Source organism: Pseudorasbora parva, chromosome 22, assembly GCF_024679245.1.
Source record: "Pseudorasbora parva isolate DD20220531a chromosome 22, ASM2467924v1, whole genome shotgun sequence".
NCBI lineage: Eukaryota > Metazoa > Chordata > Actinopteri > Cypriniformes > Gobionidae > Pseudorasbora > Pseudorasbora parva.
The window spans coordinates 33,612,660-33,636,897 of NC_090193.1; the positions used below are offsets into that span (position 1 = coordinate 33,612,660).

General features: G+C 38.4%; 1 protein-coding gene across 20 annotated transcripts in view; it reads right to left on the reverse strand.

The window, feature by feature from the left end:
- Positions 1-24,238, reverse strand: part of itpr1b (inositol 1,4,5-trisphosphate receptor, type 1b) — a 183,666-nt gene that overhangs the window by 146,094 nt on the left and 13,334 nt on the right. For all 20 annotated transcript variants that reach the window (XM_067431963.1, XM_067431981.1, XM_067431977.1 and 17 more), the window contains exons 4-6: positions 6,460-6,575; positions 6,107-6,193; positions 5,672-5,830 (exon numbers count right to left, since the gene is read on the reverse strand). In XM_067431963.1, the coding sequence (XP_067288064.1) occupies positions 5,672-5,830; positions 6,107-6,193; positions 6,460-6,575 (362 nt within the window). The remainder of the gene's footprint in view (positions 1-5,671; positions 5,831-6,106; positions 6,194-6,459; positions 6,576-24,238) is intronic.

The window sequence follows — 24,238 nt, forward strand, 5'->3', positions numbered from 1 at the left end:
CATGCATTGAACAAAGTTTACAAAGAGGTGAAACAGCTCGGTAGGTGAAGCGAGTTTACCCGCCACAACTCAAAATCAGCCGCATTTGGCTGGTGGCGGTGCTAATGTCCATCCCTGGCGCGCGCGCTCCGAGCCGATCTCAGACTGAGCACCCCGTTGTTTTTTAACACTTATGGGGATGAAAATAAATATATTCATAAATACTTTTTGGACTCAAACTCTTTTGACAAAGCTTGAACAAAATACTTTCAAAATTTAAGACTTTATAAAGCCGTGATAAGACTTTTTAATACTTTATAAGGGTCTTAATTTTCCCAAAATTGATTTATCACCTTTTAAGACTTTTCAAGACCCCGCGGATACCCTGTTTGTACACTCTTCAAATCGCAGTCCTGCAAAGATGACTGAAAATGTACTCGCAATTGTTGTCTTTTGAGAGCAGTTACGCTTTAGACCAAACATATAAGGGCGAAATGGATGTATCATTGAATGGTGAGATATTTTGCTAAATAAATTACACATACACATAGAACACATACACATGACAAGCCATGTGCTCAAACATAAAAGCATGAGCATATGGTTAGAAAACACAAATCTCAAGCCACATGCTCAAAGATAAAAGCAAGAGCACATGGTCAGAAACCCAAAACTCAAGCCATGTGCTTAAAGGGGTGATGAGCTTTTGATATATGAAAGGTCATGGTAATATACGAATATCCTGTAAGTTTCAGAGCTGAAAACGTTCTTGTTAGTCAAACAAAAGCTTTTATAAGACATAAGGCCCAGCAAACGATCGATTTCAGAATGTGCCTCATCCTGACGTCATCGTGAGGCAAAACACCGCCTACTTCTACTGAATAATAAGCACGCAAAATGGAGCTTGTTTGGATCGCTCACGGAGCTGTTTGGATCGCGCTAACCAGTAGCAATAAACATGCTGAAGAAGATAGCAAGATATTACGCTATTCCTGATTGTGGAAGAACACAGTCGCTGCATAAGCTTTCTTTGGATCCTAATATTAGGAATGTGTGGTTGAACTTTATTTTTAATGAAGCTCCAGCTCACGTGGGAAGGCAGGTGTGTTCGCTTCTTTTCACTGCATAATCGTTTGTAAACAAGTCTCAGGTTGACACTGGATTTGCAGACATATTGACATTAAAACACAATGCTGTGCCTTTTATACTGAATCCGACAGGATTGGTGCAACACACTTATGTGAGTAAAACATTTTTTTACATGTAATAGTATTGCATTGTTACAGATCGTTTTGATTATGTGTACATGTAGGACAGAACATACCTTAGCATGCTTTCACAGACTGGATAATACTTTGACCTAGGGCTGCACGATTTGGGGAAAATATATAATTGCAATTATTCTGGGTAAAATTGCAATTGCGATTTAAAATGTGATTATTGTTATTATAATTTTTTACAAATGAAAAGTGTGTGTTTATAACATTTTTTGTTTTTATATTAATGTGACTAATAATTATTATTATGATTATTATTACAGCTAAAAATATTTTTAAAAATAAGAAATATTACCATTACAATAACATTTTCATAATTACCAATAAAAAAGATTATGTCAGAATAAATATAACAACAAAATACTAATACTAATTATTATTATTATTTTTGTAATATTTTACAGAAAACTTATTTTACACACACACAAAAAAAACTGCTGGCTTACCTATTAATATGCAGAGAGCCTATGACTAAAAAACATTGGAAAGGTCTAAGCCTAAGGAGTTATTCTTAAAGTCTGTCTTTAATATGAAATATGAACCTCTTGTGCATGCACTGTGAGGGAAAAACTCCTGTACATTGAAGAAAAACATGGATTGTCCAACAAATGTATAATTTTAAAAAGTTTATTAAGTTTTAAATTGTATTAAGCATTATTTTCTCATTATTGATTACCCAATTTTTTTTAATTCATACTGAAAGCCAGAGGGCGCCCTCGAGCGGAAAAACGCCACATTTGCCTCAGAGAAGTAATTGACGTTAGATTTCAGGAAATCCAGGATGTGAAGCTAACGCGGTGTAAACAGAAGATAGAGACGCTTTGATTAAACATGACGACAATAAACACAACTGCAGCAAAATATGGTGTATTTGAGTTCTTCAAGCCCTCAAGGGTATTTTCATAATAATAAAGTGTATTATAATGCAGTGCTGATTGACATAGAATGCTATAAAATAATGCATCGTCTGCCTCACTCTGAAGTGAGGTAAAGCATGTTATTAAACGTTGTCTTTTGTTGAACAGGTTTATGAACGCTTCACTAGTTTGTGAAGATGTTTGACTCGTGTTGCTTTTTCAAACGCACGTTATAAGCGACTCAAACTCGCAGTCTTTCAGAATGAGCATTGTTTATCACAGAGTCGCTCTTCGCTAACACACTGGGCATTTATTTTTTTAATATCGCAGCCTATGAGCTTTCATAATCGCACACAAGCCAAATCGCGATTGCGGTTCGATTTCAATTAATCGTGCAGCCCTACTTTGACCAGTGAATCTGAAATAGTGAAATAATATTCCTTTCTTGATTTGCGCTGTTCACTCTCTTGACTCGATATTTGAAGGCCATGAAACCCTTTAAATTGATTGGAATATTATTTTTTTATTATTTGGCTTGCCCGATCGGTGGATGTAAGCGCAAACCACAAGCCTCAAACGATCAGGCGAGCCAAACAATACAAAAATAATATTCCAATCAATCGCGGGTGGATGAGAAATAAATCATTGTGTTTGTTTGATAAAGATGTTTTTCGAGCCCTGTGACCGAGAGAATCATTCCGGTTGCCGCTTTCAAATCAATCTCTCCCTCAACTGAACTGACAGCGGAGCTGAAGCTCATTAAATATGCAAATCTTATCCAATCCTAGCCGTAGGCGTTTACTTCCAAGTCTCCAGTGCGGCACGCCCATCAAAACCACACAAACATCATTAGTTGACCTTAGACAACTGTAAAAAAAAAGAAAAGAAAAGAAAATGATTAAAAAAAATAGATAAAGCCACTTCATTACACCTTTAAAGATTGAGCTTGGTCTGGTGATAGCCAGTACAACTTCACCTCCCTCTTGCAGCTCATCTCTTCTCTGATGTGTTTACTGGCATGAGGGCGGGGCAAACAGTCACTCACACGAGATCCACCAATAGCAAACCACAACCATCCAATCAGTTCCTCATGGATAAAATCAAGTGCCGCCCTACAATTAGTTTTATATGAGAAGCTGTTTCACTCAGATTTATGTCACAATAGGGAAGAAAAGACAATTGCAACTGCCGACTTCAAGCTCAATTAGTTCATTTCACTAACTGCTTATAAATGTGTAGGTCAAGAATGCAACATATTTAGGTAATCTCTTGTAGTGCCTCGATAGAAGTTTGCACACATTTATATCCCAGTATTGCCTTGGTTTTCCATGATGTGGGGCTCAGTGTCAGTGGCGATCTCTCCCACAGAGGCCATTTTTAATAGCATTAGCAGGGGAATTCAATGCTGTGAGCTTTGACATCATGTACCGCTCAATGGGACCTAATGTAAAAAACACTCTTTACCCCAGAGATCAACAGCGGATGACACCTCATGGCCCCCATGCAACAAATTCTAACAGAGCAAATGGAGAATGTTTTAGGTCTGGTTCTGTTCAGATCGCAACTTTTCCGGAGGCTTAAATGCTGTAACTACAGTTCAAGCCATTTAGAGTCCCTAGTGCATAGCAGAGTCCATTTGACATCAGAGTTCCATTTGTTTAGTTCAGCCTCACACCAAGGAATTCCACCCGAGTCTGCTTGAAAACAAGTGTGAGGTTATGAATCTGAATCATTTGGACCAATTTGCAGGACAGCATTTCTCATCGCTTCTCATCTCCGCAAAAACTGCCTTTGCGCATAAGCGATTACAATATATACACTAAAGTTTCAAAGTTTGGGGTCAGATTTTGGGGAAAGATTTTTTATCCAGAAGAAGAAATTACTATTACTATTCAGCAAAGATGCATTCAATTTACCAAAACTGACAGTAAAGACATTTATAATATTACAAATAAATGCTGTTATTTTGAATGTGCTAGTAATCAAATAATTCTGAAAAAAGTATCATGGTTTCCCCAAAAATATTAAGCAGCACAGATGATAATAATAATAAATGTTTATTGTGCAGCAAATCCATATATTAGAATGATTTCTGAAGTATCATGTAACACTGACGACTGGAGGAATGATGCTGAAAATATAGCTTTGCGTAACAAAAACAAATTACATTTTAAATTGTATTAAAATAAATATATACATTTTAATAATATTTAATAATATTTGATCAAATAACTAATTAAATAAGTCTTTTTAAGAACATTAAAGAATGAGAGACACAATCTTGGGATACACATTCTTTGCATGTTAAGTTAAGAGTATTAAAAGACATTTTTATTCTAAGGAAGCGTTGCAAATTTGCCAAATCAAACTTTTTCCACACTTTAAGTTCACCCAAAAATGAAAATTCTGTCATTAAATATTTACACTAATGTCGTTCGACACCCGTAAGACCTCCGTTCATCTTCAGAACACAAATGAAGATATATTTGTTGAAATCCGATGGCTCAGAAAGGCCTTCATTGACACCAATGTCATTTCCTCTCTCAAGACCCATAAAGGCACTAAAGACGTCGTTACAAAGCCCATCTCACTACAGTGGCTCTATAATCATTTTATGAAGTGACGAGAATAGTTTTTGTGCGCAAAAAATAACTAAATAAGTAAGGGATAATGTACACCCAGCCGGTTGTTATCGCAGAATAAACCCCGACAGAGTGATCAGGATCACTCTTGCATCTTGCATCACTCTGAAGGGGTTTATTCTGCGATAACAACCGGCTGGGCGTACATTATCCCGCTTATTACACGGCTACTATTCTCAAATAAATAATTATTAGACACAAAATATTGTCTTGAGATTAAATATTTTATTAGTTCTTACGCAAAGCTTCCGCGAAGAAAAACAGTTCCAACCTGCTTTAAGCCTTTATCTATTGCTGCTAAATGTTGAAAATGAATGCTGAAAGGGTTAGTTAACCCAAAAATGAAACCAAGCCAATGATTTACTCACCCTCAAGTCATTATAGGTGTATATGACATTCTTCTTTCAGACAAATACAATCGGAGTTATATTTAAAAAGTCCAGGCTAACGTTAATCCAAGCAGTAGCCTAGTTGTAGTTGTGTTTGAAGTCCATAAAAAATGCAGCTGTCCGTCAAATAACGTGCTCCACACGGCTCCGATGGGTTAATAGAGCCTTCTGATTCGAATCGATGCGTTTGTGTAAGAAAAATATCTATATTAAAAACATTATAAAGGAAACCTGCCTTGAAGTCTTCCATTGTAACCCACGGCTGTTTAAGCCACAAGATGGCGCCAGCGTTAAGCATAGAATTAGTACCGGTCAAGTAACTCGTAGTACCCGTATGAGCGGGTGTTATCTGGAAATAACGTACCGCTGGAATGCGCGATTGACCAATCAGAATCAAGTATTTCACAGAGCCGTGTAATAATGACTTATATAGTGATGGGCCGATTTCAAAACAAAGTATTGAACTGTTACGAATCAGCGTATTGATTCAGCGTATTGAGCTAAGTTAAGTGTATATTATTACTCACACTGTCTCCTATGGAGCGGAGTTTGTAAAAGGGCTGTATGTAGAACCAGGAGCCCTCATTTCCAGCGGAGTCCAGCGTCACACGCATGGCGTTCTTCTCCAGCAACGCAGGCAGTCGTTTATTCACAGTAAGGTACTTATTGCTTTTTAAATGCAGCAGCTGTGAAATGGAGAACACATAAACGTCTGATATTAATAGTGCAAACAACATTATTTAAAATAGCTGGTATACCCATGAAACCCCTTTAGCTATACACATGAACATAATTAGGTCGACATACTGAGGTCAGTTGACACTGTCTTATGTTATGATGAATTATGAAGAGCAATTATGAATGCTAGCTCAATGACACTGAACAATGGATTTCTGTCCTGCAAAGTCCTCAGTGGCACTGTGAGATCCCTCTGTCTCCCGTCTGCCAGCTGGCTGTCCTACCTGAATAACGTTTCCATACTGTATCACTGTTCCCAGCAGCTTACGGTTTTCCGATTCATTCTGTTTCTTCTCTAGATCAGCAGCATGCTGAAAAAAAACAGAGGTGACAATGCAGACAATAAACATAAATAAAATTCCCATGAAGCTCTAGACGAGTTTATAAAAACAACATTAAATTAACAACAATTTGATACAGTATGCATGTAATGAATATAAACAAAATATAATGGTCATATTTAATATTAAAAACACTTAATTTATGTCAAATTTAATTAAAAAATGTATAATATCTTATCCAAGTAACATGAAGGCCCAGATCCACAAAACTAAAGTGTGTAGCCTATTGAACTCACATGTAGTTTGTTGAGTAGTACAGTGTCTGTGGTGCTGTTTCCACCAGGTTTTGCTGCTTTCCAGAACTGTTTCTGGGCTGAGTACCTGTTCATTGGACACAACTTGAACAGACAATCTGGAAGGGAAAACAGAAAATGCACAAAAAGACCTTATGAAAAGTTCACACCAGCATTTTCACCTACTGTACAAGCTTTTGTTTTGTTTTTAACTGTGCGTACTTGAATATAAATCAGAGTTTTCTAACCATTTTAACTACATATGCCCACAGTACCATCAGGAAGGCTCAATTAGCACTATAACAACAAACCAGAAATAAATGTTTAGCATTATCATTAATATATATATATATATATAAAGGTTTTTCCCCCAGGCAAAGAAATTTCAACCAAACAGCTGTTGCTGCTAAGTAGTGTTTATTTCCTTTACAATATGTGACCCTGGACCACAAAACCAGTCATGAGTCACATAGGTATATTTGTGGCAATCGCTGACAATACATTGTATGGTCAAAATTATACATTTTTCTCTAATGCCCCCCCCCCCCCCCCCCCAAAAAAAGTCCAAACTTAGGAGTGTTAAAAGTAACACTGAAACAGTGTTAAAGTTAGAGATAATTACGTGATTAATTGAGTAATGATTGACCATTAGTGATGAACACCTCACAGAGTCACTGAAGGGAAGAGTAACCTTTTAGGTCACCATTATGGTTATCAGTGTTTGCTTTAGTTTTAGTTTTTAATATCAGATTGTGTCTGAGACAAACCAAGAGAAAATGTATCCAAACAGGGTGTTGTTGGTTTTGTTGTGACATAAATATAATCAAAGATTGGCTAAGAATGATCCCAGTTAACTACATGATAATTATGCCACTATCAAAATATAACGACACCTGAAGACATTTTCTCTGTGCTTTCTTTGCCACAACAAGTTTGTTTTATAAATACACACCAAAAAAAGCAGCCAGGAAAAAAATATGTTTTAAAAGTAAAAGTCAAAAGCTCAACTAGAGCACTAATCACCATAATAGTGACTCTTCCATTTAGCGTATCTACGTGTTAACAGCAGGTGTTCATCACTAATTGTCAATCACCACTCAATCATTTGATTGTCTCATTAACTTTAACACTGCTTCAAATTTGTGTTTAACACACTTGAGGGTGGAGTCAAATAAACTCTGAGGAGTGTTAATTTAACTTTTTTTTGCTGTGCATGGTTTTACAACAGTAACACTAAATAGTATGGTATTTTGTCCAGAAACATTAGCATTAGGGCTAATTGCCTACCAATAAGCTGAATAATATTGAAGTAGTGTTTATTTCCTATTTTCCAAAATTTATGGGTTTTTTTCAAGACTAAAACAGGATGACACCAACTGTGACTACATCAACATGGAATATTGTTGACAAAAAAGGCTAAATGTAGTTTAAAAAATACAACCTATGAAGTAGGCATAGTTTAAGAATAGGTGAGAACTGACAAACATGAAAGCACAGAGGACAGAGCAAAATTTGGTGGTCACGAATTAGAAGTCTAAAGCGATAAAAGAATTTCAATATAAAAGAAGAGGAGCTACGTCCTACGTCAGAGGTCAGCTTTCTGTCGGAAATTCAAAATTTCGTTAACAAACATACAGAGAATGCTGGAAGCAAATGATTATAGTTTGTAAAGTTTTAAATATGGGTATTTTTCTCACAAACATCCATCGCTTCGCTTCAGAAGGCATTTATTTACCCACTGGGGTTGCATGGATTACTTTTATGATGGATGGATGCACTTTTTGGAGCTTTAAAAACTCAATTCAATGCCATTACAAAGGGTGAAAGGATATTATTAATATGAATCTGATTATGTTCTGCTGAAAGAAGAAAATCATATACACCTAGGATAGCTTGAGGGTGAGTAAATTATGGGATCATTTTAATTTTGGGGTAAAGTATTCCTTTAATTCAAGCAAAATGCAATCTATTAGAGCTGCTCTATTATTTATTAAACAGAAAATGAAAATCTTCCCCTACTTAAGTTAAGTTTTACTGGACTAACTGGCCTTTCAAATGTGAAACAAAGACTGCAACATATTCACCAAGGTATATTTAGCCATTTTTAGAAAGGATAAGCAGGTTAATCTAAGACATTCTGGGCCCATTTAACGGGGCTCTTTATTATTCTATGAAATGATGAAGGTACCTGTGACTGCAGGCACAACTGACTAGAAAAATTCATTTAGTTTCCAAAGAAGGACACACAAGGATTGAATTTGGTCTGACATTAGTTAAATGACTGGGTCACATTGCCAGTTCAACTCCAAAAGGAGAGTTGAATCACACCCCAACCATAGGGTCCAGTAAAATACAACTCATATAAGTTACAAATGGTGATGTAATTTAAACAAGTTGCAATTTAAGTAATTTGAATCTAGACCATTGTTTATGCTACGGACATGAATGATCCCTCAAATCATGTTTAATATTAACTAACAAAAGCTGAGGCACAGCATGAGCCAGCCGACAGGTTATGTTCCTTGCTAACCAGTTAGTGTTTCCCATTTTACAGCTTCACTCAGAGTAGGGAATGCTCTTCTTATTACACATATAAACTTTGAGGATGAGATGCTATCATGTACCGGCCAGTTTTGTTACTTGAGAAGTGAGCTACAATGTTATCATGATGGGACAGGAATGCACTGAGAGCCAGGCTACCTGAGAGCGCGTAAGAGGAAGGAACGAGTAACAGGAAGGGAGGGAAGACACGCAAGAGGACATGATTAAGTGTGACGGGTAAAAATAGCACTATGTCCGCAGAGCGCACTGAGAAATGCGGCCAACACTAACGCTAGCGCTCAGGGATTAGCGGCCAGGGAGCGAGGGGGGGAAATATGAAGAAACGCTAAAGGACTGGAGGTTGAAAGTTAGGAGAGGATGATGTGAGGAGAAAGTGGGACAGAGGATGAAGCAAGAAGAAATGATAGAGGAGAAATATAGGTTAATGGTGCCGAGGGACAATGCTAGGTGAAACTAAGAGATTAGCAGTTAGCTCATGCTGGGTTTTACCATGCTAAACCACAGAGAGATATTCATACCACACCAAACCAAACACTAGACTGTCAAACAATGATGGACAGAAATTATAAATGGAACCCCTAAGCATGATGCTACCATCACTCCATTTACCATGATTTTAAAATGGTAACACTAAATATTAATGTATTTTGTCCAAAAACATTAACATTACGGCTAATGGCCTCCTAATAAGCTGGATCATATTTCCATGTAATGGCAGATATTAAAATGCTATATTATTTTGTCTAAATAATAAAGAATAGTTTTATAATCATTCTAACTCTAAAATCAGAATTCATCTGACTTCAAAGAGCTCCAGCATTTAATGCCCCAGGCAACAAAACTGCAGCGAATGCTTATAATAAACAGGAAGTCATGGTGTGTAAGTGTGTGGATCCTAATACATCTTTATCGTTATCTTTATGTAGTTTTATGTGTCCACATTCAGACCACGAGCAATGTTTCAATTTATTATTAAAATGTAGTGAAAACTAAAAGTAATAACGACATTCAGACTTTCACAAACTCACATAAACGCAAAACAGGGCTCATAATGCTATCATACTTAAAGTGATAGTTCACCTAAAAAAAATGAAAAATCTGTTGTTATTTACTCAGCTTAAAGTTGTTTCTTTCTTCTGCTGTACACAAAACAAGATATTCTGAAGAATGTGGGCAGTGTGGGGGCTAACTCATTACAAGTAACTTGAGTTACGTAATCAAATTACTTTTTCAAGTAACCAGTAAAGTACAATTTACAACAAAATATCTGAGTTACTTTTTTAAACAAGTAACAGTTTGTTTTACAATGTATTGCCTGAAAGCTCTCGTCTCAATGTTGAGACAAATCATAAGTGATGGTTATTTTAGTTTTAGACTAAATAGGTGCGTGCGTTTACTCATCTCACTTGCACAAAAAAAGATTCAGTATTCCTCAAAATGAATAAAATCCGTCAGAATACCATGCAAACCTCCGATAATTAAATATGTTATATAAAACAAAACATTTTATGCAATAATCGCACTTTATTAACCAATGTACATACTGCTAACCTTCAATGATTCAATTAAACCATAAGCAAAAATTACGTTTCGTTTTTATCTCCGTTTTTTTATTCTTCCATTATCCAGAATGGCAGCACAGCTTAAAGGGTGTTTTTAGCTGCACTTTCTGTACATGTGTGAATTTGAATTTCCTTCAGCCTGAGGCTTATCATTTCACATCTGGTGTGAAAGGGTCTTTACATTTGCTCAAAAATAGAACTTAAATGTTATTTTTTAAAAACAAGCCCAGCCCAAGTAAAAAAGGAAGGGAGTAAAGCATTTGGTTACCAACATTTTTGTTTTGTGTTCAGAAAAAGAAAGAAATTAATACGTTTGGAACAACCTGGGAGTGAGTAAATGATGAAAGAATTTTCTTATTCGTGTGAACAATAATTATAAAAGCAATTCAACAGACAATTTATTTTACATCTAGAATCTCATTATGTTCCAATGCCAACAAAAACAAATGTGTTTATTGCTGTGGTAATCAAAACTGGTCTGAAATACAACGCCCTGTCTGATGTCTGATGAACAATTAAAGGTGGGGTAAGTGTTATTTCAAAACCGTTTTAGAAAAAGGACACGGGCCGAGTGGAATAACAAACTTGTAGCCAATCAGCAGGTAAGGGGCGTGTCTACTATTGATGGTGAGAAGAGCGCTCGCTCTCGCTCTGTGCACGTCATTATTCAAAGCACACGAGTCACACATGACGGACATTAGCCGACAACTAGCCTAATATATGCTGCTTGACTATGCTCGTGTGTCATGTTCGCTTGTTAGTCCATTTGCGATCGTATTGTGGCTCACTTCAGCGATGATAAAGACCCGTTCATTTCCACACCGTATGGAGCATCTAAATCTCATCATTGTGTGCTTCAAGCATCAACTCACACAATGTCTCCGACAAGTAAGATACTATACTCCTAATATATGTTTGCTTACTTTTTCCATGATCTATATAACCCTTATCCAGTCATAATTGTAATATGTCGTTAGCTGGACTGTCGCGCTTGTGTTCTATAGAGTTGTTCATGAGAACAGTTTGATCGCTATCTCTAATCTTGTCATAATTGTAATATGTCGTTAGTTGGACTGTCGGCTCGTGCTATAGAGTTGTTCATGAGAACAGTTTGGGATTTTGTGATCGCTATGACTCTAATCTTGTCATAATTGTAATATGTCGTTAGTTGGACTGTCTTGCTCGTGTACTATCGAGTTGTTCATGAGAACGGTTTGTGTGTGTTTTTGTGATTGCTGTAAATCTAATCTTGTCATAACTGTAATATGTCGTTAGTTGGACTGTCTTGCTTGTGTACTATCGAGTTGTTCACAAGAACGGTTTGTGTTTTTGTGATAGAAGTTGATGCCTCTGGGTTTATGTATGTGTGGGGCGGCACTATCAAAATAGGGGCGAGACCCTTTGGGGGGTAGGGGCATGTTTGTTTTTGTGGTTTGAAAATATCAACAACGGTTACCAGATAGCACTTACCCCACCTTTAAGAGGTTACATGTTCAAAAAACACCTTTAGGGGAATGGTTAACATACTTTTGCTTCAATTTAAAGCACTTTTGTAGGAGTATAATGACAGATTCAGATTCCATTTTGAATAAAAACAACAGCTTGAAAAAGCATATGTTAGATATGAATGGGTTAGCAAAGCTCTCAGAAACACCAGTCTCTGATCACTATCTTGTTGCCTTGACTGTGGTCATCGCTAAAATTCACAGGACAAAAAAAGAATGGGTCCTTCCTGACTAAGGGCAATATGCTAGTAGACCTCTGCTCATCACAGGACCCTGGGACTGCATTTGTGGCTGTGACCCAGGATCAGAAAGGAAGGGCAAACTTTTGAATGACACTCTAAGGCTCTCTGGAAACCAGGCCTTTTAAACAGCTTAAGCAGGCTATTAATACCATGAGGGATCTAAAGGTTTAGTGGTAACACTCTCTCAAAGCAGAGGTACCGTGAACAAACCTGGCCACTACTGTTCTGCTACAGCTACCTGAAGAAAGCAGAAGAAAGAAAGGAGAAAAAAATAATTCCTGTATGACTCTAAAAAGCTCAAGTATTTCCCCCATTACAGCCTTTTTCATAATAGCAGGATTATAACCTAATGCAATACAATTTTCATGAAATGCCACAATACTTTTATAATAAAAATATATAATGTATAAAAAAAATATTATTTTAATAGTAATAATATTTATACAATGGAATTATTCATACATATTTATATTATATTATAAAATAAATAAATTAATATACAATACAATATAATGCAACGCAATATAAATAATAATAATATAATTATATAAGCTTTTGCAACATTATAAATGTCTATACTGTCACTTGATCAATCTAATGCATCCTTGCTGAATGAATGTATTCCTTTCTTTGATTTCTTTCACACAAAATAATAAATAAATAAATATTACCGACCACAAACTTTTGAACGGTAGAAACAGTTACAAAAGCCTTCTATTTCTGATAAATACTGTTCTTTTGAACTTTCTATTCATCAAAGAGTCACTTGTTACTTGTTGAGCACTTCTCCTTTCCCGAGATAATCCATCTACCTGGCATATCAAGATGCTGATTAGACAGCATGATTATTGCACAGGTATGCCTTAGGCTAGCCACAATAAAAGGCCACTCTAAAATGTGCAGACTTGATAGTTTTAAGTGTTGCGTTTATAACTGTGTTCAGTGTGTGTGTGTGCATATAAGAAATATTCAACCCCACTTCAACAACATAGAATTTAAATGAAAAAATTCCATGAATATCTAGGGTGAACATTATTTCACCAAGTACAACATGTTTGATAGCCTGACAAGCCAGACCCACATCAAGATGTTTGGTCTGGAAACTCACCATTGACAGGGCTCAATCCGAGGGGCGGGATAAACGGTTGTCTTTCAAACTCCCTCTGCACGCGATAGGATAGCGCTACAACCAACCAGAGCAACGAAGGTGAAGCAGAGCTAGTTGACAGATTAAACTTCCGCCGTATCCGGTCGGCAAAACTCAGAACCCATCTTCCCTTTTTAAGAATGACTTCAGTGCCGTTCTTTGTTCTTTTCTCAGAGAAAAGCTCAACTCCAAGTCTTCCAGAGTCGCGGTCAAAGCTGATTCGAAAGACCGCTGCTCGCCAGCTTCTGTGTTTACTAGCAGCAGGCAAACGCAACTCGGCCGTCATCATGTAAAGCCCCGCCCACCGACTCTATACACGATGTGATTGGCCTGACCAGAGTTTGTTTTTTACAGCTCAGAAGGTATTGAGAATTGCTAGACAATACTCGCGGCATATTAGATTTGCTGACAGAGCGACAAATTGAGCGTCAACAAGATTGTAGTTTATGTTGAGTTTAGGCTTTACAGCCAGGGATAGGTGCTTCTACATCAGTGTAATTCATAAATCACTTCCCTCTTATTTTAGGGATAAATTATGGGGTAGGTTTAGGTGAAGGGTTAGGACTAGATTTTTGGACAGAAATCTTGGTCCAGGATCAACAATATATGTTGACCCAGGGATACAGCTAACGTTAAAAAAAAAAAATCATGGTGACCTGAATATCTATCTAGCTATTCACACAAAACAACCACTCAAGAAAAGGTAAAATATTCCATCAAGTTTATGCTGTTGTTCTGATAATGTATTTGACATTTAGGCTGATGTCATTGTCTATAGCTTCAGCTTTGTCTCATCTCTCATCCTGTATGAAAAAACCTGTGGTAGACCACAGGCCTGATGTGTCTGTCCACCAACACACTACACAGCTGTGCCTTATTAATCAAACAGGAAGCACATCAACAGATGTCTGTTCAGCGGTGTGTGGTAGCCCTTGTGAAATAAAAATTAAAGATGAATATGTATTTATTTAACCCTAAAAAGAACATTTACATCAAGGGCATTTACACATTGTCCAATGATATACTCTGGGGTAAAAAAGTATTTAGTCAGCCACAAACAATTTCCCACTTAAAAAGATGAAAGAGGCCTGTCATTTTCTTCATAGGTACACTAACTATGAGAGACAGAATGAGGAAAAAAACACATTGTCTTAATTTTAAAGAATTTCTTAGCAAATAATGGTGGAAAATAAGTATTTGCAAAAGTTCATCTCAATACTTTGTTATATACCCTTTTTTTTGGCAATGACAGATGTCAAACGTTTTTTGTAAGTGACATCCTCCCAATCCTCTTCTGGATCATCCAAATGCTCTCTAGCAAACTTCAGACGGGCCCGGACATGTACTGGCTTAAGCAGCAGATAACTTATCCCTCAGTTAGAGTATTGAAGATGGGTTGAGGCTGGGTCTTTCAACATGACAATGACCCGAAGCACACAGCCAGGATAACCAAGGAGTGGCTCTGTAAGAAGCATATCAAGCTTCTGCTGGCTAGCCAGTCTCCAGACCTAAACCCAATAGAAAATCTTTGGAGGGAGCTCAAACTCTGTGTTTCTCAGTGACAGGCCAGAAACCTGACTGATCTAGAGAAGATCTGTGTGGAGGAGTGGGTCAAAATCCCTCCTGCAGTGTGTGCAAACCTGGGGAAAAACTACAGGAAACGTTCAACCTCTGTAATTGCAAACAAAAACTACTGTACCAAATATTAACATTGATTTTCTCAGGTGTTCAAATACTTATTTGCAGCTGTATCCTACAAATAAATAGTTCAAAAAAGCATACATTGTGATTTCTGGATTATTTTTATTTGATTATGTCTCTCACAGTGGACCTGGACCTATGATGACAATTTCAGACCCCTCCAAAAACTGTATACTATATATACAGTTTATTTTTTTAAGTTAAGTTTTTTTTTTTTTTTTTTTCTATAAATGTAGCATTTGGTCACACTAAATGACTCCATAAGCTACACTATTAAGACAAAAGCTGAGCCACTTTCACAGAAAAATGCATTTAGGTTAGCAGGAAACAATACTTCCCTGTGAACAGCGTTTGAACTGTGAACCCTCAGCTACAAGTTACAGTTTCACTTCAGCTGAAAATGTTCTATTCAACAAACGCTTCACCACAAGATTATGACTATAACAACACCCGCAACTGGTTACAGTAAGACTTTTTGTGCGTATATGCCTGCATTCGGTGCAGCTAGTGTTATTTGGAGCCAGTAATGAAATGGGTACTTTTCCTAATATTTGCATATGGTATCAGTAATAATGTGACAGCCATCTGCTGGGTCCACATGCAGCTAACAGTTCAGCAGAGCATTAGTCATGATCAGAGCAAACATGACCTTGCTATATCACAAACTCATCAAGGCAGACACTTTTATATTTGCCTAGATACATCCATTTAAGTCTAATTTACATCAGTGGAACTGCAGAATAGCTATAAATGTTTTTGGCTTAAACACCCTAAGTGCACGTGCCATGCTCTTCATGCGCTCAGATCTTTAAAGGAACTGTATAAATATATTTAAATGAATCCTGAAATGGCCCTGATATGTCATGTGATATGATAAGGCATTAAGAAATCATGTTAATTTAAAATACTTATATCACTGACAACAGTAGTCCGGCCAGGATACTGTCATTTAAAAGTTGTTGTTGCAGCCCTCAACTGATGGTAATGTTGACATGTTTTGGCCTGAAGTAGGGATGGCGGAAACTAAACATTTTCTTGACCGACCACCGAGCCTCATTAGCCGGTTGAAACCATTTAACCGATTAGTTTAAAAAATGCTGCGCTATTTGAAACAACAGCCGTGAGCCGCGTCTGCAATATCGCAACTCTGTCGCATCTCTCTATGATCTCTCTGCCGCTCTGCCTCCCGCTCTCAAACACACACACACACACACACACACATACACACACACACACACACACACACTGTTCCGGCGCTGCTGCCTCCCTTTCACTCACGTCACTTTTTTTTAAATCAGCGAGAAACATGAGTCCTGCAAACGTGGCGCCGAGGAAGTTGTTTGTAATCGACAAACAAATGCCTTAGTTTCGAAATGGTTTGGGTACAAGGTGATCGCATTGAAAATGAAGGCATTTGTCTAGCGTAAGCTCATTTGAAACATTGCCGCGGCTCATTTAAGAAAATGACAGCTCCGAAGATACGCCGCTTTAGTTTGAGGTAGTGCTAACAAAAATAAAGAAAGATGATGATCAACACCTTATGTGTTTCCACTGAAATGTAGATGTAATATATTTCCGAATGTAAGCCCATCTTATGTGGAATGCACGCTTCATATTGTCGTCTGCCCTGACTCTAACCTCGAGTGTTTTAGCCTGTTTACTTTTTGCCAACCTTGTGAGCGCGCAAACCCAAACGCTCTGACTTCGCGCAAAATGTTTTTATTGGTTTATTAAGTACTGTGGCGGAGGGGGCGTGGTTTCGCGAGGTCTGTAGCGGGGGAGAAGGAACGGAGCAGAGCGGGGAGTAAGTAGGTCAAGTGCAAATGAATAACACCTGTGTCGGATTGCAGTAATTGGAGTGGAGAGACAGCACAAAAGCCGCTGCGGGAGGAGAGGAAGCGAGAGAGAGTTGGACTGGGACTAGACGGTCACCCCTGAGCCGATACAGAGTTATATTGAAGAGTTTACGAGTTGCGAGATTGAGTTGGAGATCCAGAGTTTTAGACCCTCATGCGTGCTTGTGTTTACCATTGTGTATGAGAAATAAAGTTTCGCTAGTCCCAGTCACACCGACCCCGCCTTCTTCCTTCCCCGCAATAGAGATAAGAACCACGAACCTGACTACAAGTACAAACAGGAGAGTTATGAAAAATTGAGTGTGAGGGATTTACTATTGTAATGCTCTTCTGGCTGGGCTTCCAGCATGCACTATCAAACCCTTGCAGCTGATCCAGAATGCAGCGGCGAGAGTGGTCTTTAATGAGCAGAAGAGAGCGCATGTTACGCCTCTCTTCATCAAACTGCACTGGTTGCCAATGGCTGCTCGCATCAAATTCAAGGCACTAGTTCTCGCCTACAAAACAACCACTGGCTCTGCACCAATATACCTAAACTCACTTGTTCAGACTTACACACCCCCCAGAAGCTTGCGTTCTGCGAGCGAGCGGCGCCTCGTGGTTCCATCCCAAAGAGGCATGAAATCGCTCTCACGGACATTTTCCTGGACCGTTCCCACCTGGTGACCTGCCGATCTCAATTCGTGCTGCCGTGTCTGTAGCCATTTTTAAAAAACATCTTAAGACACATCTTTTCCAATTGCACTTGACCAATACAGAATAGCACTTACTGATCACCGCAGCAACGACCAAAAAGCGCACACTCCTGGATCACATCTACGTCTCTCATCCGGATTTGTGCCTTCAGGCGGGTATGTTACATAGTTATCATAACTATCAGAATCCAGTGTTCTGTATTTTGCGTACGTGAGTTTTTGTTGTAGATGGCTATTGCTGCGCGTTTAGCTAGAATGCCATACAAAACCAACCCATTGGGCCACTGAATCTGCATTAACGACAACAGCTGGGGCAACAGCCTTAGTCCTAATGGGTTGTTATCATAGCTATCAAAATCCAATGTTCGGCATTTTGCGTACGTGAGTTTTTGTTGTAGATGTCTAAAAAAAAAAAAAAAAAAAATTGTGTATTGTGCTAATTAATTGAGATTTCTTACAGCTCTTACAGGTTGTTGGCCTTGTCTGTTTCGTTGCTTCTATTACTCTCCCCTTTTTTGTAAGTCGCTTTGGATAAAAGCGTCTGCTAAATGATTAAATGTAAATGTTAAATGAGGGATTTGTTCACTTCACACAAAAAGATTTTGGAATGAGATGGCTAACTGTAGTAGCGTTTAGTCCACTGTCTATAATAGCCTAATTTATAGATCACTTTTTTTTTTACCGACAACCGACAACTTTGATCGGCTAACGTTGATACGGTCAACCATCGGTCAAACGGTCATCGGTTAACATCCCTAGCCTGAAGCTCCGCCCTTCACCGATCTACCAATGACGAAGTCAGTAGTGTTTCGGCATCCTGGTTGCCAGCTCTGCTCTAGTTACCACAGCTGCAGATACAAACGTTCCTGCTGATCCTGCAGCCGATCTGGCAACCTCAAGTCAGGGAGAGGGGGAGAGGGGATACACTGCTCTACAATCATTTGAACGTGATTGCAGTACCAGATTTGGTCACATTCTTACATACACTTCCTTTAAAATAGGTCCCAAAAAGTGTTGGATTCTGGCTTTTAGGATTTTTTTTATTATTATATTTTTTACCAGAGAATAAACAAAGAAATATTATATGGATATATTTCAAGATATTAAAAAAAGGGTGAGTACATTTGGGTCAACTATCCCATTAAAAAATAGTCTTACATAAACTTTACTCTAGCCAGTCATTTTCTGAACTCTGGGCCAGAAATGTTCTTCAATCTAACATTTGGAGGCTGAATTTTGGCAGACTGAAGTCATTTTTTAAAAAAAGCTCAGGGTGTCAAGTAGCAGAAATGTGCAGACAGGAGATGTGTAGTGGATAACAAAAAGCCTGAAACAGTAGCTGGGTGGAGAATAGCTGAAGGAGGAGGCCATATTTTTGTTACAATGTATGAAGAAGCATGACTTGTTTTCTGCCAGTGTCATAAAAACCAGTGTAAGGGAACTGAGTAACGTAAATAGGCTACTACTGTTCAATAGTAAATAGGCTACTACTATTCAACAACACACATAAACTGAACATTTGACGCACAGAAATGGAATGAACAGAGTGGGGGTCAATATCAACAGTAGCAGTTAGTCTGTGGTGTTTCCACAGAATATAGGTAACCTATATATAGGTGACTTCCATTATATGAAAAAAATACTATGGTAGCCAATGGGGCCTATCTGTTTGGTTCAAAATATCTTCTTCATAATCATCTTTAAAACAGATAAAGGGACTTTTTTCACATTTCTACTATTTTTTGGTTTAAAAAGGCACAGAAGCCAACAGTCCTTCAGGAAAATATCTTTAAAAAAATGACTAAATATATACAAATAATTTTTTTCAATGGCTTTAAAAGGTATGTTAGGCAATTTTTTATAAACACTTTTTGTTATACTATTTGAAAAAGTTGAAACTTTACATGTTGATAGCAATCAATAACAGAAGGGGATTAAATATTAAAGCATGTCCATCTTCTGTGGATGTCTCAGTGCCCAAAAAATGTCATCCAATCATTGCATTCAGTCCAAATGCAATTATATGATGTCTAACCTGCCTGTCAACATTTGTATTTCCTTTTCACACCCTGCTCGTGTAGACATAACCGTAATTACAAGATGGCAACCCATGACGTTCTACCCGGAGTTGTGCCTCAGAATCGTATTTATACGTTTCTATATCAACGTCGAAATAAACCTGCAACAACCAGGTGATACAAGTAAGAGCTGTGCGAGTTGTTTACTTATAATGCCGTCTCTCATTACGAAACTGTTTGTGTGTTTTGGAGGAGGCGTGGCTTTGGAGATACTTTTGGAAGAGTGGGATCTCATGTTTTTTACACTAGCTTGCTATTGCTAGCCTCTCTGAAATTGCCTACCCTACCTTTAAATTGTTGACTATACAGGCAATCCACTGACTACTCTATTTCACATTACTAAAGACAAAATGGAATTTGGCTTAGATGTATACAGTACACATTCCACGTCCACGACTACTGAATATTGTGTAATTAACATTAATGTACGTCTCTGCTGCTGGAAAGAGCTACATGAATGCTTCTCTCAGTTCATCGACAATGCTTTACTCATTAGACATACGTTACAGAGGAAAAGCCACATTTTGAAATAAATAACAATGCAGTTTTTTTTTTAATTAATAAAATCATTATTTTCATATTTTTCTTTTTTTAATATTCTGTTAGCATTATGCCCTTCCATGAATCTTTTGAGGATATATTACACCAGACAGAGAAAATCATCTGGCTAACTATAGAGGTGTCTGACTCTCAGATTCATCCATCAGTCCCTATAAAAACACAACATCTGTCCATCAGTCTGTCACACTGTCACACTGAAGCTAAAGTGATGGTCTAATCGAACTGACAGGCACGCATGGACACACTAAGATACACACAATAAACTCCTGAGCAAACGCCAACACACAGAGCCATACAAAACAAGCTGACAAAGACCCATCTAGCTGTCATATACACTCATCCTCAAGATGAGCAACTGGAGAGCAGTGTCAGGGGCGACTGATCTGCTGTTTGGAGAATCACACAGCCCGTTCTATAAGCACAAGAATAAAGGCCCTGATATACTTCAATCAAAAATTAAAGAACAATTGAGTGTGGCAATGGCATCATTAAACAAAATCAGGGCAAAACTAAGTTTGTTTGGGGAGTTCAGACAGATTGCAAAAATATGACTTGATCGGTTAACCGCTTGCTTTGCTTCAGCAAGAACCAATGAGGTTCATTCTCGTGTTACGCAGCACGTTTGAGCTTCCGCAAGAACCAATGAGGTTCATTCTCCTGTTACGCAGCACGTTTGAGCTTCAGCAAGAACCAATGAGGTTCATTCTCGTGTTACGCAGCACGTTTGAGCGTCCGCAAGAACCAATGAGGTTCATTCTCGTGTTACGCAGCACGTTTGAGCTTCAGCAAGAACCAATGAGGTTCATTCTCGTTTTACGCAGCACGTTTGAGCTTCAGCAAGAACCAATGAGGTTCATTCTCATGTTACGCAGCACGTTTGAGCTTCCGCAAGAACCAATGAGGTTCATTCTCGTTACGCAGCACGTTTGAGCTTCCGCAAGAACCAATGAGGTTCATTCTCGTTACGCAGCACGTTTGAGCTTCAGCAAGAACCAATGAGGTTCATTCTCATGTTACGCAGCACATTTGAGCTTCAGCAAGAACCAATGAGGTTCATTCTCGTGTTACGCAGCACGTTTGAGCTTCCGCAAGAACCAATGAGGTTCATTCTCATGTTACGCAGCACGTTTGAGCTTCCGCAAGAACCAATGAGGTTCATTCTCGTTACGCAGCACGTTTGAGCTTCCGCAAGAACCAATGAGGTTCATTCTCGTTACGCAGCACGTTTGAGCTTCCGCAAGAACCAATGAGGTTCATTCTCGTTACGCAGCACGTTTGAGCTTCAGCAAGAACCAATGAGGTTCATTCTCGTGTTACGCAGCACATTTGAGCTTCCGCAAGAACCAATGAGGTTCATTCTCGTTACGCAGCACGTTTGAGCTTCAGCAAGAACCAATGAGGTTCATTCTCATATGTCAAGCACGCTCGGATGTTTGACTGTTTATGTTCGCTGATCAATATTTAAATGTGAATAAGCGTAAATTGAATCTGTTCAATATATAACACGAACAAGTCTCTTCAGAAAGATTGGACAAAGCCACTCAATTCATTAGGATTAGTTTTACAATCTCTTTTTGAATCGTCAAAGTGGTAGTTGCGTAGACTGTCAATGGAGGGACAGAAAGCTCTCAGAGTTTGTAAGAAATATCATCATTATTAGGTTTACATTATCAGAATACTGAAACACTCTCTCCAATTCCTCAAGCCAAATAAGCAAAAAGCGTCTCTGAAAAGGAGAACACTACAAGTTCAGCAGCTTCATGCCAGAGCAGGACAGACTTGGACAGAAATAATCACTGACTTGAAGCCAAAATCCAGTTTTATTGCAATTATAAGAGATATAAACTGCCCTCAAAAATGTAAGGATTGTGAATAAAAAAAGTTCTACATATGGTATGTGCTTTCGGACACCTCAGTTGGACTTAAATGGTAATACAACGGTGTGAAGCATGTCAATTCCCTAGAGAAAGAAACTCAGACTGGGCAAAGACTCCCGATAGTAAACAGACAGAAATGAGCAGCAGTGTCACAGGCAGAGGCTTGAACAATTCATATGCAAAAAGCATGAAGCCTTAAACAGCTGGTAATGACAGTTAACACAAATATCAAACCCTTTTTACATGCTTCTTTTATCTAATACCATTTCAGTGACATTGACTGGCTCACAGCGCTCTTTTGCATGCTATATGTAACAGAGAGCTGAGAAAATTAAACTATATATTAAATAGTTGCTATCATCATATTTAAAGTGCATATATAAAGCATTTAAAAAAGCTAAACATTTGCCTATAAAAATGCCTGTAACAGATTAACTTTTACTTTGAATTTGTCTAATGACACAAACACACACACACACACACACACACACACACAGTAATTATTTTATTTGGAATGACAAATACTGATTAAAACAACACAGCATCCAAATATTCACAAAGAGCTTCTCATGTTTATCCTGACAATACAGACAATGCAAACAGTCACGACCGCATTAATCAACAGGTTATGGATAAAGATAACATCGTCTTCTCCAAACATGCAGACTGCCTATGATCGCTGACACAGAACAATATCTGGCTATTTGCTTAGAGCTCTTCTTACTTAATCCAGCAATCTGCAAGCCTCTGATACATAGTCTATGCACATGTCCTAAACTACCCAAAATAAGGACAATTAGTTTGGTCCTGTAGCCACACACTGCCATTACATTTGCTAACGGTTGGTATTTTAGCATTTTCTCAGAAAAACACAAGTCCATGTACGCATCAAAACAACAGCCCACTTCAAGAATCAGAATGTTTTTAGAAAGTTCATTAATGATTACAATATCTGGAGTATTTGGGTGTTCCCTAAGAACACTTTGAAGACAGTTTATATTAGGATCATTCAGATTTGAGAACCAGCTGGTTTGAACAGTCTTATTTGTATGTATTACACTTTGTCCAGAAACTTTGCGCAGTTCTTGAGCAATTGTGTTTACGATGCGATCGTGGCACGCGATGTAGAGTCCTTTGAACGCTGGGCATCCGTTCATTATGTGCGCTGTAGATTCCATTATCTTACCGCGGTGTAGTAAGCAGAATGGTTCATGATATTTTGGAAACCACAGTGAAAGATTGTATTTGGTCGGGAGAATTTGTAGTCTAGCTTTAATAACAAACTTTAGAATACCGTCTTTTATGGCAGAGTTTTGTAACGCAGAGTGGGAGACTGAATGGTCCGCGCTCTGCAAGCATGCGAGCTTTCCTTGAAGGCGCAGGTTAAGCCAGTAATCGCGCTGTTGTGCTTGAAAGTACTGAAGGATTTCATACCTGCACGTCCGGATGTTCAGCTTCTTACCATGATGAATAGTTGCCTCAGCATGCACGTTTAGATCCATAATCTGTCCCTGGCTAATATTCACCTGCTCCCCGCCAGTATGTGCCCAGTTCAGCTGCATATTATTTTTGCTGCACAAGTCGTTCAGATCGGGCCAGTCCGAACGTACCCCGAATCCCGTAGCCCTGGTGTCCAGCTTTCCGCTCGGTTTCTTTCGGAATCCGAGGAAACTTGATTCTCCGACTGCAGCGAAAGGGACCTTACGTTTGCTCATGTCCAGCACCAATGAACGCCGCGCAACTTCGCGAACTGTAGGGTCGTCGTTATTCAACATATGCAGCAGATGCTGTACTCTGGTAGCTGTATAGATCCATTCGATGTTAGGAATCCCCAATCCACCTTCAGATTTACTCATAAAAAGAATACTTCTTGTCGTGTGTGTATTAAGATTGAGCCATTTTCTTACCAGTTGCACGGTCTTGTTGCTCATCTCCGTCAGATGTTTTTTAGCAATGTGGACGTTGGCGAACAGATGTTGGATCTTAGATAGTGCGA